Source organism: Haemaphysalis longicornis, unplaced genomic scaffold, assembly GCF_048455015.1.
Source record: "Haemaphysalis longicornis isolate Haplotype H1 unplaced genomic scaffold, Haemaphysalis longicornis Haplotype H1 scaffold_12, whole genome shotgun sequence".
NCBI classification, from domain to species: domain Eukaryota; kingdom Metazoa; phylum Arthropoda; class Arachnida; order Ixodida; family Ixodidae; genus Haemaphysalis; species Haemaphysalis longicornis.
In genome coordinates, this window is record NW_027526225.1 from 88,438,226 (window position 1) to 88,452,596 (window position 14,371).

General features: G+C 47.5%; 1 protein-coding gene across 2 annotated transcripts in view; it reads left to right on the forward strand.

The window, feature by feature from the left end:
* Nucleotides 1-11,749, forward strand: part of Rhogap100f (Rho GTPase activating protein at 100F) — a 114,866-nt gene extending 103,117 nt beyond the window's left edge. For both annotated transcript variants that reach the window (XM_077693690.1, XM_077693691.1), the window contains exons 13-16: nucleotides 2-167; nucleotides 2,275-2,435; nucleotides 3,334-3,532; nucleotides 6,145-11,749. In XM_077693690.1, coding sequence (XP_077549816.1) covers nucleotides 2-167; nucleotides 2,275-2,435; nucleotides 3,334-3,532; nucleotides 6,145-7,187 — 1,569 coding nt within the window. In that variant the 3' untranslated portion in view covers nucleotides 7,188-11,749. The remainder of the gene's footprint in view (nucleotide 1; nucleotides 168-2,274; nucleotides 2,436-3,333; nucleotides 3,533-6,144) is intronic.
* The last annotated feature ends 2,622 nt before the right edge of the window (nucleotides 11,750-14,371 follow it).

Here is a 14,371-nt window from a genome sequence, read left to right on the forward strand (position 1 = left end):
GGTTGAGAATCGTGGGTTGGAGATTGTGGGCATCTACCGCCTGTGCGGCTCAGCGGTGCGCAAGCGCATGCTCCGGGAAGCCATCGAGCGGAGCTGTGCTGCTAGCGGACCTCTCTGGAAGGTGGACCTGTCAGCGGAACACGTGCCCGACATCAATGTTGTCACCAGTCAGTAGAAGGGCCATATCTCTTGTTTTTTTTCTCTCCTCTCCTTATTCCTTGAAGAGAGCTTCTTAGTAGAGCATCTGTTTACATTTTCAAGTTTCAGTTTCATTTTCGTTCTTGCGTGTCTTCAGGGTTTCTTAGAGCTGTGTGTCTCACTGAAAACCGAAGCAGTAATTTTTTTTTTTTCGGATTAGGAGTGAGCTTTCCGCATGACTTGATGGCCATGCTCATGTCTGGCCTGGTAATTGAATTTTATGGCCTGGTCTACTTGATGCCATGTTTGGAGTAATCGCATTACTCTGAGGGAATTAAGTGAAGCGTTTGGTACCTATCTTGTGCAAAACTGCCGCAGGATGCAACAAGCAGCTCTTGAAAATTTTCGTATTTTTGTTTGTGTCTTACCACAGTTTGACATACTCAGAATAAGAGAACTTGTTTCCTTCGAAATAAGTTACTTATGCCTGGTGTGGTTATTAAGCCTTTCATTAGCCAAAATGAAACGTAAGCTTGTGCACCGATGGCTTCTGAAATTTGTTGGTAGATGTTCACCAGTCATTACAGTGAAGACAGTTTCTATCAATACATTTCCTAAATGTCAGGCGTGATCCTTATTTAGAGGCAGCAATTATGAAGCCAGTCGATTCCAGTTTGCAGCTTTTATTCGAGAATAAAAAACAATGAAGTCTGAAAAACCTCTTGTTTATATTTGCATTTACATACTCTTAAAAAAAAGCACATAAGTATAGTGTAATTGGTACAACTTCTTTGAATGCAAACATTTAGCGGGATGAAAATTCAGTACACTAGGAAGTTTAAGCTTGTTTGGCAAAACTGCAGCCCTTTTGTTGGTCTTGATGGTCCCACAAACACATTTCAAGGTGACATAACCGTGGAGGTGAATCAAATATACAATCAGGGCTATTTCATTTGAATTAGCACAACACAAGCTTCAGCAGGGGTAGGGCTGCCTTCTTAAGAAATGGCAAGCTCCTACTGACCTAAATGCCCCCTTTTTAAATAGTGCAATGCAAACCATCTTCTCTCGGTGAAATTGGCCGCTAAGCACTAATTCTCTATAAAGCAATCTGAAGTACATGAGCCCGACAAACCCCCTAAGACAGCATTCATGACTAAAGGCGCGAGGACATTCCACTTGGCCATAATCCCTGCTCCCCGGGCTACATGAACTTCCATACTAAATAAAGACAATCAATCAATCAATCAATCAATCGGTAACAACAATGGTGTCAGAATCACGAAAACAAAGTGTCAATTACCACCTTAACTGAAATTATCTACTTTGTCGTGCCTCGAAGAGCAGTCCTAACTTAAAAGTGAGCACAGCACTGGTGTAATTATTCACCTCATGATGTGACAACATGGAATATGTATTTTTCTACTTACCTATTGCTGCAGGAAGTCTATAAAAAGCAAAACATAAAGGATTCTTCCAAACATCAGCAATGTGCTCCACACAACTCAACTTACTGCAGCCTCAAAATGCCTCATTGTTATAGGGCTTGTTCTTATTACTTTCTAAATTATACCCCTGTCACATGGGCACTTTCAATTAGATTGAGTCAATTCGGATCAAAGTCAATTCCGATCGGGTGCTGCTACACGGTTAGTTTCAATCACGATTGAGCCCTATCCCGCTCGAACTCAATCCTGGTTTCCCAAGCGCGATTGAGGTTTTCAAGCACGATTGGACGAAAGCGGTGATACTCTCGTCCCCACTGAGTAATGGCACTGAAGGTCACAACTTTAACTAACGCCACAGAATGTACCAAATAACTTGACTCAAATTCATGGGACGATATTGTTATGTATACCTACGACCACGGAAAGTTACCACGCGCCAGCTGCGAAATGCATTTTGTGGCGCCATCTGGCGTACGTGAGTGCAACTGGTGCAAAGTCTCAATCTTGATTGAAAAGTGCCATGTAGCAGCGGCAATGCGTCAAGCGCACTCGAAAAGTCAATCGCGTTTTACTTCAATCTGGATTACAAGTGCCCGTGCGACAGGGGTATTACATAATGCTCCATTGGTGTTACAGTTCATTAAAGCCATCACTCCATCTTCATGTTCTTCTTTTCTACTGCAAACAGGCCTTCTGAAGGATTACCTGCGCGAGCTTCCCGAACCACTGTTTACCAAGGGCCTGTTCGACATGTTGGTAGACGGGCTCAGCGTCTGCTTACCTGATGATCCGGAGGGCAACGCCAAGCTCATGTTTAGCATCCTCGATTGCCTGCCTAAAGTCAACAGGGTAAGCACTCAGCCTGCTTCGCAATTTCGAAATTCCCGCCCACAATTTCAACCGCTGCTTTGCTGAGCCACCGTTTAGGGATGCTGAAGCGGGACAACTTTGTCGTGATTTGCTGTCGTACTGTGGGTCCGTTGGTCAGTGCGACTTTGGTTTAAGGTGCAGTGCACGTGGTGCAGTACTGTTACGTCCTGTGTGGAACTTACAAGTAGCCAATAGTGAGTTCCAAAAGTAGTGTAGTACCAATTACAGTGTTTGTAAGACCAGAAAAAAATTTACTGCGAAAATTTATCTCAAGCTCGTACAGTGGTGCTATTTTGAGTGCGTGCATGCAGAATAGCCTGCACAAACAGGCGAATGGGCAACGAAATGAATGGCATTGTAAGGGCTGAATTCATGTAATGTTACCAGCATGCCTTTTAAATTCGTACGCACGTGTCCACTGATAAAGCGTGAATTACAGCTAGGATGCTTATGTTGTTGACGCATATGATGCGCACTTGGTGTGCATGCAATGTTAACGCAAAGCAACCTGCTCCCTATATCTTGTTGGTACTGACTTTTTTTCCTACCAGGAGGCACAGCTCTTTATATGAGTTCATATGTACATGGGTGCGGATCTGCACATTGGGGTTGAGAAAATTTCCAACAGTGGTGAAGCAAAGCTTCACTGCTGTCGGAATGCTTATTGCATTCATGCATGCATGCAATACGTATTAGCAATCTTTGATCCCAGTGATTGTCAACAAGGAAGTTGCAGCACTCCTGAAGCGTCAATTTTATTTTTGACTTGGTCAGTGCGTTGACCTGTGTTTCATCTTTTGTAACTCAGATCACATGTCAGTGCACTATACGTGTCTACCCCATGTAAAAATGTGCCATCCTTCCCCCTTGCTTGCAGTGCACAGCTCTATTCCTTCTTGACCACCTGAAACTGGTCACCAGCCGCAGCGAGCGCAATAAGATGAGCTCACGGGCCCTGGCCGAGTGTTTCGGGCCGGTAGTGGTCTGCCACGCCGAAACCGGTTTCCCCGTCTCGGACTTGCGCCGCCCTATAGAGGTCTTCGCCTACCTCCTCGACATATGGCCACTCAACAGGGGTAAGTGCAAAGTACGCTGTGCCAAACGGCGCTCCCTACGACAAAATTTCAACAACAGAGAAGTGATCCACCATGAGTGTACCTTGAATGTAGCCTTCGACAGGATCAGGGGACAACAGCACAGCTGACATACATACGGACAAAAAATAAAAGCCGTTCCACTCAACATGAAAGCTGTCGAACTTGCAGAGCAGTGATTTGCCATAATGGGCTGTGGCGCTGTTATCCGCACACTGCTACAATCCATCACGCTCTTTGCCGCCCTGTCTCACTCCTCTCCTGACGAATTGAACAGAGGTTTGTCTGTCCAATGCATTTCAAATTTCCCGCCTTTGCAGTGCTCACATGCCCCCTGCCTAGAACAGCGCGAGCGGGAGTTCTGTTCTTTTTGTGCTTGCTTTCATCCCGCAAATGCCGGCACCTAACTGCGCAGTTTGGAAGCCGCCGTTTTTGGTGGCCACTTTCTCACTTACTATCATATAAACCAACTTAACGGAAGTTCCTAACTAAACGGACGCGGGGCTGCCGGTTCATATATTTTGCCTCAAATGTACCTGCAGTTTTCTTTGCGTTAAACATGGAGATGTAAGACAAGCGCCAGCGGTTCAGGAGTTTCGAACGGCTATGACTATATAAACCACTCGGTATTCGAAGCCTTTGTGGGGTGCCATTACAACTGTACGCCATGGGTCCAGCGAGCAAGCTACGGCGACAAAGCGAGCCCCTAAAGTGCTCTGCACTTAAAAGGAAGAGAACTGGACACACATGAGCGCTGGGGCACACCCAGCACTCGTGTGTGTCCAGGTCTATTCCTTTTTGTCCGTGTGCCAGCTGCGCTGCCGTACCCTGATCATGTTCAACCAACATACCCAAATAGCCCCTTCCACTTCGATAGGAAGTTGTTTTAGATGAAACGTATGAGGGTGCCATCATTATGAAACATAATTTCTTGCGTCCTCCAGTTTCCCCCTATACCAGTGCCCCCCTTTTCATCGCAATCTTTTTTTTAATCGTCCCTGACGCTCACAGCATTTTCTGAAGGGCCCAGCACAAATGCATGGCACAGGTCTGTTGCTTTCAGCCATTTCATTTTTTTTCATGCCCATAATGGCAGTTTGTATAAAAATGACATTATTTCAAATAACTCTTCAAACTGTTACAAGTTCCAAGTGGTCACTGCGGTAAATGCCACTGTTTGCTGTCAATTACAACTACCTTTTCAAGAAACATAATGTGGCTACCCATAGTAAAGACACAAGAAGCTCGGTATTTTATGAATACAACTCGCTTATACTTTCGTAAGCACAGCATCCATGGCAAATTATTTCTTGCTTTCGCTACATTGTTTACAGCCAAATTCTCGCATACCTATTCTATGAATCATTTGTTCTGATGACTGCACGGATTACCCATTTTCCTTCCCCTATTCCCCTATCTGGGGAATAAGGGCTGATTGTGCTGAAAGAATCCACACTCGTGTTTTTGAAGTGCCCTCGCAAACAAGTGCAAGTTCGTAGTACAGTTGAACCTCGTTATAATGAACACTGATATAGCGAATTATCAACTATAGCGAACTTTGGTTGGTCATGCTTCATTTCAGTAACACTGATTCTTTTTATAATGAAAGCGAAACCACGAGAGCTGCGCACGATATCAGTTGCAACAGAGAAACCTTTGGTTCATGACGAAAAAGCCACCAGACGAATATCAGACCCCTCTTCAAATAAATACGAATGCAGGCGTGTTTTGGCAAACGTAGATTGTTCTGCTTTAATTTCTCATTCTGATAGTCCGCCCCATTTAGTTTGAAATGCCACAAGGAGACAGGAAAGGATTACATTGTTCATAGTGGGTTCGAAGTCAATGATGCGTTTTTGTATCTAGGATTTGTGCGAGCCAGATTGCCGATTTGTTAGAGCCGATTTTTATTTGTACTGTTACAACAAATATCAGATATAATGAACTAATTCACTGCCTCAATACTACTTTGTTATAACGAGGTTCGACTGTAGTTGATTTTTAGCTATTTCAGGTGCATGAAATGCCAGCTACCTCATCCCCGAGTGGTTGTTTTTGGTTGCAACAAAGTAGACAAAACAAATAATGTTTGACATATATTTCAAAAGTAGTAAGGTCTGTTTTTTAGCTCTTGTGCAATGAAAATGAAACGTTGGCAGGGGTAAAAGCATGGAAGGCCATTTGCCTTTGGGTAAGAAGTAGGCGGTTGAAGCAGGCGATCAGCAGCTTATTCAGTTGCTGAATGCAACCGGGATGACTGAGGAGAAGTTTGAATCATTGTTGTCACAGGTTTACAGCGTCATTCCTTCAGCAACGAAACAACCTGACAGTGCTTGAACAAAGATCACAATTAAAATCATGCCATTAGTGCTGGACTAACAAGAAAATCTGCCGCAATTATTTTTTTAAGAATCGCGCGTAAGCCTTTTAAGTAAAAAATGACATCTTTCTGTTTAAGTAGAATGTTCTGCACTTAAACAGATTATGACTTTTGTTGTTTGAATGCACATGAGCTTCACCATATGTTACTACCCAAACCAGCTCGTGTGTTAAAATAGTCATTGGGTAACTTGTTGCCATTATCCTCTTGACAGCTGCGTTTGTGGCAGCCAGCGGCACCGACCTGAGACCAGCCCTGGGCGCCACCATTCCCACTGCCACGGGAACTACAGGGACCGGTCACTCCGGTCACGGCGGCCTGGTCAGCAGCTCGTCCTACCTGGGCAGCTCAGTGTCTTCTTCGCCGCACATTGGCCCTTCCTTCACGAGCAGTGCGCTGACCGGATCCAGCCTCTATTCCACAGCGGGCATTTACACCAGTGGACTGCATGCAGCTGGGGCAAGTAGCACTTATACCAGCCGGGTCAGCGAACTGAGCGGCACCAGCTACACCTCGAGCTCAGCACTGGGCTCAAGCAACACGTACTCAAGCTCCGGTGGCATCGGAATATCGGTCCCCATCACCACGGTACCGGGCCTCTCGCTGGGTGCTTCCGACAAGTTGACGACCACTGTCAGCGCATCGCCGTCGCCACCGTGCGACGCGACAGTGACGACGACCTCCTCTTCCTCCTCGGTCATGCGGGAGCGTCCCGAGCCCCGTGAGCGCTCGGAACGACCCGAGCCTCGTGAGCGCTCCGAACACCGAGAACGCTCCGAAAACCGCGAGCGTGCTGAGCTGAGGGAGCGCGCTGAGCTTAGGGAGCGCTCTGAGCTTAGGGAGCGCTCCGAGTTGAGGGACAGGCCAGAGCCCCGGGAGCGCTCCATCATCAGCGACGTCACCGCAATCGGCGGATCGGCCAACAGCAGCAGCCTGCTCAACTCGACGAGAGACAGGGTCAGTGGGATGAGCGACGCCATGCGCGGAGAGAACTCTGTCGTTAGGGGCACGTCCGCAGGATATGGCGGAGCCAACGGCATGGGGAGCATCACCGGCATGGGGCTGAGCGGCGGGAATGTCGGTGGTATGAACGGTAGTGGAACGGCCAACAGTGGCGGAGGAGGTGCAGGGGGGGTTGGCTCGTCAGCGGTCACAACCCAGGGGTCAGAGTCCAGGTCCGGCGGCGACAACTCGTCGGCGTCGGACAACAAGCCTTGGCCCAGCCAGAGATCATCACTGCCAGAATCTGCCTGTTGATCCTGTGCCATCGTTTTATTTCCCTCTTTGCGTTCTATTCATCTGCACAGCCCGTCGCGGCAAAGGGTGTGGCCCTCCGTAACCAACCGACGGTCGCCGCGGTGTGCGATTCAGTTGTGGCAAGCTGCTGAGCTGTCCCATGCCCGCTCTGTGTTCCGTGACCTCCTGGTCCTGTTGTGGCCCTCGCCAGCTCTCTACCCTTCCACCCCCCAAGCAAAGGACCCAGGTCCTCCGGATCCCTTGTTCTTGCCAAGTCCCGTATCCCCGCTTCACCATGTCTCGTGCCAGCCACGACTAACAGGTGCGTGCGGGGCACCTGCGCATGTCATACAGCAGTGTTCAAGTCACAAAGTCTTATGTGTACTATTACCTGTGTTGTGGCCGGATGTCCCGCACCTTGGCTGCCGCATATCCTGCCGCGCCGCCTATCGGGAATGAATTAGCGCCTGTTCATAGGGTGCCTATGACGGTGCGTGGTTTGTGGTACGCCTGTCCGCGTGTGATTGCCCCTCGCAGGCAGCGGGCATTGTCTGGGTTGTGTTGTGAGGTTATACTCGTTAGCTCCGCGAGCGCCATGGCCGCGACATGCCAGCCCGACCCGCAATATTTCTTAGGTCGAGTGCATTGCGCGAATCCGACTTACGGAAACCATGCATGGTGGAGACCGAACTTCGATGTTTAAGCCTGTGCCGAGCATTTGGTTCTGAAGTACTTTCGTTTCTGTACCTTGTTTTTTTTTTTTTCGGTTAGGAGCAATGCCTTCTGTGTGATCAGTTGAGAGCAGCTTGAGCTTTGTTGAAGCATGTTTTTGTTTTTGCAGGCGATTTTACACCCTGCAGGCAGTTATTTCTGGCCCTGTAAATGAAGATTTGCCTCGAGATTCTGCAAATAACACCCTCTCAAGGCACCCGCAACTGCGGGTCGCACTTTTTAACCAGGCCACGTCGAAATGATCACGCCACAGTACAGCCCTTGTTCAGGAACGCAAACGTACCGAGCTCTTGGCTGTATCCACATGCCTCCAATCCCTGAGCAAGAGGGACTTAGATTTAAAAAGTCCTGTTTCTCAGGTGAACAAACTTGTATGCTCGGCATTCCCCAAAGCTGCAGAAACTCGAGAAAGTCCCTTGTTGCTTGCAAAGGAACTTGCGCCAAGCTGTACATTTTCAGCCATCGACACGGGGTGTTCAGCTTTGCGGTGTGACTGGCAGCAATCGACTGCCATTTGCATTGACCGAAAGAAACTCCTGCACCTGTACCCCTCCGAGATGTGTCTTAGCTTGGCTGCTTTTCCCAAAGCTGGATTAGTAATTTACGCCAGCATGGCATACTCAAATCAGCTTTGCCTGTTCCAAAGTAAAGCACTCGTGGCCACAATAACTAACCTTGCCGGGCTGCTTGCGCATCTTCAACTTCCTGTAATGCCACTGCGCTTCAAGCCTTGAAGCAGATCACCACAGCGCAGACGAACAACCTCGTCGAAACTCACCCCTGTGTTTGAGACAACACTGAACTCTGTTTCCTTCTGTCATCCATGAGCGAAGCAAGTTCCTGCTTCTTCCCATTCCTTCCTTTCAACTTTCAACTGATGCTTGAGAGCGATAACGATCTGGGTACTGGGCAACAGCTCTGCGGATTGGGCAGACGAGAACGGATGAGCGTGCCTCTCAGCTCCCTCTGGCGATTCTGATTTTTAGATTTTTACTGTCTCGCACTTAAGTCTGCATTAGGACCTTGTTTCAGATAACATAGATGCGCAAAAGTGACCATAAGCATTGGTGATTGCCTCACACGTGATGAGCGTGAACTTGTAGCGGGTAAAAGGTTAATGGTGAACACAGGTTGATTGCACGGCAGCTCAGGCATGCGTAGCATTTGCCACGAAAGTACCACGCTTTGCTGTTAAAGCCACGGATATGCGAAGGTCTGGGCCGCTAACCCTTCAGGGTTTGACGGTCGCTCACCAGCCCAGGCGGAGCCCACTTAGCGGTTTTCTTTTTCATGTACAGATCGACGTGAATGGAGACTGCTTTTTTATAAGTTGAAATGTGTGACACGGTTGTGACTTTTATCTTGCGGTTGGATCTCGCGGGGAAATATAACATGGTCGACGTCTCGTACCTTACTTTGCGCCGTGGTTGTTTTTTTTTTTTTTTTTTCCTATCTTTCATTTTATTTGAGTCCCACCGCTTGACTGCCCAACTGAAATATAGGCAGTCAAAATGCACGACACAGCTGGTGTTTGGTATGCAATTTTGCTATGTCCGTTTAAACCAAGTTTGAAGGCCCGACCAAAGCTGACTTGTCTTGCTGAGCCAGTTCTGGGCTTTGTATCACATTTCAATTCAGTTTCCTTCGGGGAATATATTTTAATGTGAGTAAATGAACATTACAGCAATTCAGTACGTAAAACAAAGGGTCCCCTCGGTTCTATTTATTCACCACGTTTGATAAAATTGAGATCGCCTAAATGAAACAAATCCTATTCCAATAGGTAACGGTGTAACCGATGGTCTGTTCCACGTAATCTGATGTTTATCTATCGACATCATAAAAGCCACTTTACAGTCTCTTGTAACATGTACAGGTGGAGCACTCAGTCATTTGTTTTGACATGTGCCACGACTCAAAGAGCTTCGTTTGCTGAACTTCTGCCATTTTCTATTTTTTTGTCAATTTCTCCCTTCGTCACTGATCAGAAGAACAGGAACTGAACAACACCATCCAAAACAGCCAGAATTACAATGTTGGTGTTTGTTTGTTTTACGGGGGTTGCATTCAGACAGGATGGTTGGTTCCACAGAATGGCATGTGGCTGCATACATACCCGGTTTGACCGCAAAACAAAGCTTACACGGGTCTTTGCAGCCGGGGTGGGCTTGGGCAAGCCAATAACCATTAATTGAAATGGAGAAGGGGCGAAGATAGTATTTGGTACTCCAATTACACCCAACCCAGTCTACTACTCTGCCATTCCAACGTCACGCTGCAAGCCCTATACCGGACGCGAAAAAAAAAATGACGGTGTTTATCGACAATGAGCACTGCGTGTATAAGCTAAGGGCACGTTTGGTGTAAAGTCCCTGACCTTTCCCAAACCCTTCATGCACCGTTCTCTGGTAGCGAAAAGAAAATATCGTAGGCAGTTCCCAACTTGCACGCAGCGACAAAGTTGTGGTTGAAAGCTGTGTACCGGGTCCTTCATAGCTTGGATGGACGTCACGGAAATCACGGCGCAATCACATCCAGCGGCGTTGGAAGCCCAAACTTTGCACAGATGTGATGTAACTTTAATTTAACTTGATTTGTCTGTAAAAACACATTTACTGAGTTTATTCAATTGGCCTGCAAGCAAAACAACCCCTAAAATTACTAAGTGGTAAGAAGTCCCTACAACTACTCTGAGCAAATCTCGAATGTTTCATCGTTCATAGCCGTAGTAACAATTGACTCGTGTCTGGTATGTGCAAATTGTACGTTTCGATTGCTCTGCGAGATGAGCCAGTGATCCAGAAATTACTCATGTACTTGCAATGTTTCAGCTTAAACTCGCTGGCAGTGATGAATTTTTTTCTTTGCGGAGCCTCTTGACTTGTTCGAAACCCTGTATGATAAAACGTGACCCACCGCACCAACGTTTCCGAACCGAATAGCCAAAGGCTTCGTTCTGTGTATAGAAAGATGTTACTTTCGTGACGTTACATGCTACGTAGTCCTTGATCTCAAAGCATTTATTTGTGTTTGTGCACCATACGTCGCCAACCTTTTGTTCTTAGGTATCATTGAGACAAAGACGGGCGTGGGAATGTTTTATACGTATATACCGCGTTTTTTGCGTGCGTTTGGGGAATGGTTGGTCGAGCGAAAGTCTTTTTTCACGAGTTTCTTGCTCTCTTTTATAAGAATTTTTTCCCTCGGAGTGCGTGACTTTGGGGTCTCACCAACTGGGGAGAAACTTGGCGATTGCGCAACTTGTGTGAATCTGTAGCAGACGCGATGTGTTTTTTGACGCACTAGAGCAGACGTTTTCGACTTGCTGCACTCCATGTTGGACGGTGTTTTGATTTCGTCTTATCCATTGTTTTCGATAGCTGACCCCTCTTTCCTCCATGCTCCCGCACCCACGCCCCCCCGAGATACCGACGAAGTTGTTAGAGATGGATATTATAAATATATATATATAAATATGAACCCCATTTTTATTGTGGCATTGTGAAATTTTTGTATTTGCGCCGTCGCCCCCGTCTTTGTTGCACGCTCCTGCCGCACTGCGGCGCTGCGGTCGCAAGGCAGCGCGGATGAACGGCCTCACGCTGTTTTCATTCCGGCGTATGTATTCCTGTGCAATGCGGTATGGGTGGGGTGGCTAAAGCGTGTTATGTAATTTATTCACATTCCTTGAGCGAATGCTGTTGACGAATGTATACCGACTTTTCCGCGCAGCTAAAAAAAAAGACAATAAGAAATCTAATCTGGTTCTCTGACACAGTCCTAATCATTAGCGTGGAGTGTATACCTGTTTGATTGATCGCAAGAAACAATAAATGAGTTTGAAAACGCCCCGGGGATGTCTCGTAACTTTGATAAAAAAAAAGCAGTGAAAAAGCGTTTTGCGACGCTTTTAAACAGACAGCAGACAGAACCGATGTCGATTGATTCTGCCGATGAACATTTGTCATCCATAATGCCAGCTGGGCATGTCTCTGGAAGAGCTCCAGCAAGTATGTCTACGCCACGTTGACAACCACAAAAGGTAAGCTTAATTGAAGTAAACACACATTAAGCGACGTGCAAAAATAAAAAAAAAAAGATGGATGTAGTTGCGGTACAGCAGAAGCAGATATTCGGCAGGTAATAAGCTGCACGTAATAGCATTTCTAAAACGCCTTGAACTCCAGTTGAACTACAATATATCATATTGCCCCATCATTTGCCATGAAGGAATTAGGCCATGCCCTGAAGAATTCGCCTCTCCCTTACAGTTACGTCTTTCCTGGATGTTTCGTATGAGACACTACTTGAAAACCCTTGCACCAAAAAGGAAATATGGAGGCTCTATAAAAGGTACAATTCTAGAAAAGGTACAATTGTCGGCAGTCTGCCTGTAGGCATCCAGAGTAGACTTAGCGCTTTACTCAGCAAGTTTATAGTTTCGGTGAAACCTAATAATTCGAATTTCTGGATGATTCGAACTGCATGATTTGGTTCGGCCAAAGCTGCATGGAAATCTATGTGTGAAAACGGCCTTAAATTCGAAGATGAGTAGGTTCCGCTACGGATAATGGACCTTTTTCCAGTACCGGTCCTCCTAGCAGCCGCCAGGGCGAACTAAAAATTGCAGTAAGGCACGCCCCCCCAAAAGTTCGGCGTTCGGAGAACTTGTACATGCATAAAATATCCTGGTCCTGCACTCCCTCCCGCACCCACCCGTCACCCATATCTTTCGCATGAATGCCACTGAAGCAAATGCATATTCCCGAGACTAGAGGGAATTCTTCTAGTTCACACTACTGAGACTAATCTGCAGTGGGCAAAGAACTTTTTATTTAGTTTGTTTTATCTTTGTTATTCCCTCACTGAGAGCTAGAGTGCTCGCAGCATGGTCCAACTTAAAACGCCTTTGCCCCTTTTGCTTTGTAAACTTTTTTTGTGTGCACATACGAACTCGACACGAACTGTCGAAAAAGAGGAAATAAAAATGTGCAGCGCTAGAATGGCCCTACGTGCACAAGCTGAGGGTGTTTATATTGCCCGAGCATCGTCTCCTGTATTTTTTAAATGCCAAGCGCATCAGCCCGGAGCAGCAAAGCAAGCCCTTTCCTTCTACTCTGGCCACCCTCCCCCATGCTAGCCTTCCCAGTGCTCTAGTCACATGACTGGTTAATGTTGGGGCTACGCATTGCGGAAAGTGACAGCGTCGGCAAAATGTGCTTCGCCGCGGTTCTGATTGTTCTAATATGCTGGCGAGAGCGTCGTTACTAACATCGGTTCCCTTAAAACCAGGCACAAGCCGCTCTCGAATTCAGTTATGGTCGGGTGGTCTCGGGGCCCCACTCCTTACGACATGTGGGCACTGCAGGTGTACCATTTTGGCATTGCAAAATACAGGAGGCGATGGTCTGAGGCATCGTCTCCAGTATTTTGCAATGCCAAACGCATTGTGTGCTTCCCAATGGGAGTGAGTGGTACGCCTGCAGTGCCCACATGTCGTAAGGTGTGGCCTCGAGCTGACCGGGATCACCTAACCGTAAGTGAATTCGCGAGCGACTTGTGACTGGTTGCCAAGGCAAACTATGTTTGAGATTGCCAAAGTAAACGCACTCGCGCCAGTGTTAGAAAACTAGAGGCCGCGGTGGAGCATGTTTTGCCAATGTTGCCACTTTTCACTATGCGTTGCCCCAAGATGAACCGGTAACGTGACTAAAGCGCTGGGAAGGCTACCGATCGGGGGAGAGTGGTCTAGGGTCAGTCCGGGCTTGTGCGTTTGGCATTGTGAAAATACATGTCGATGCCTGAGGGGACCGCCGAGAACGGCAGACCGGCAGACGGCGCATGCACAAATCGCCACGGAAGAAGGTCTGTCGGAACCACGCGCCACAGCACCGACGTTCTGGCGCTTTGGAGCCTTGCACACAGGCAAAAAAACGCACCCTGTGCGTATACACACAAGGCTGCGCAGAACGAAGGCGAAACGGGGTAAATACCAGCCTAAATTTTAAATGACGGACGTTCTGAAAAATTACGCCCATCTTCCCGCGAGGGAACCCTGATGTGATGCGACGCATCAGGGGGGTGCGTTTGGACTGACGCTGGTATTGGATTGCGTCAGTCCACTCGCTAAAGGGACTGTCGCTTCCATCACGTCTTCATCGGAAGAATCAAGTCAGGCACGCAGTCGTCAAGCAAAGTGACGTGAAGTCGAACGAGAGCGAGCGCTGACTGAACCGCCGCAGCGCGCTACCCGCTTTATAGTCACAGCGCCTGTTCATGAGAGGAGACAGCGGAGGAGAGTCGCGCATGCGCAGGTGGCGTGCGGACGCCGCCGACGCCGACGCGGGAGGGACATGCCTCAGAGCAAGAGATGCGTCGCATCTAAAAAGCATTCTTTGCGAGCACACAGTGGTGAGTGTGGTGCACTGATAGATGATGGCATCATATCTCGAGTCGGAAGCGCAAAACGGCAG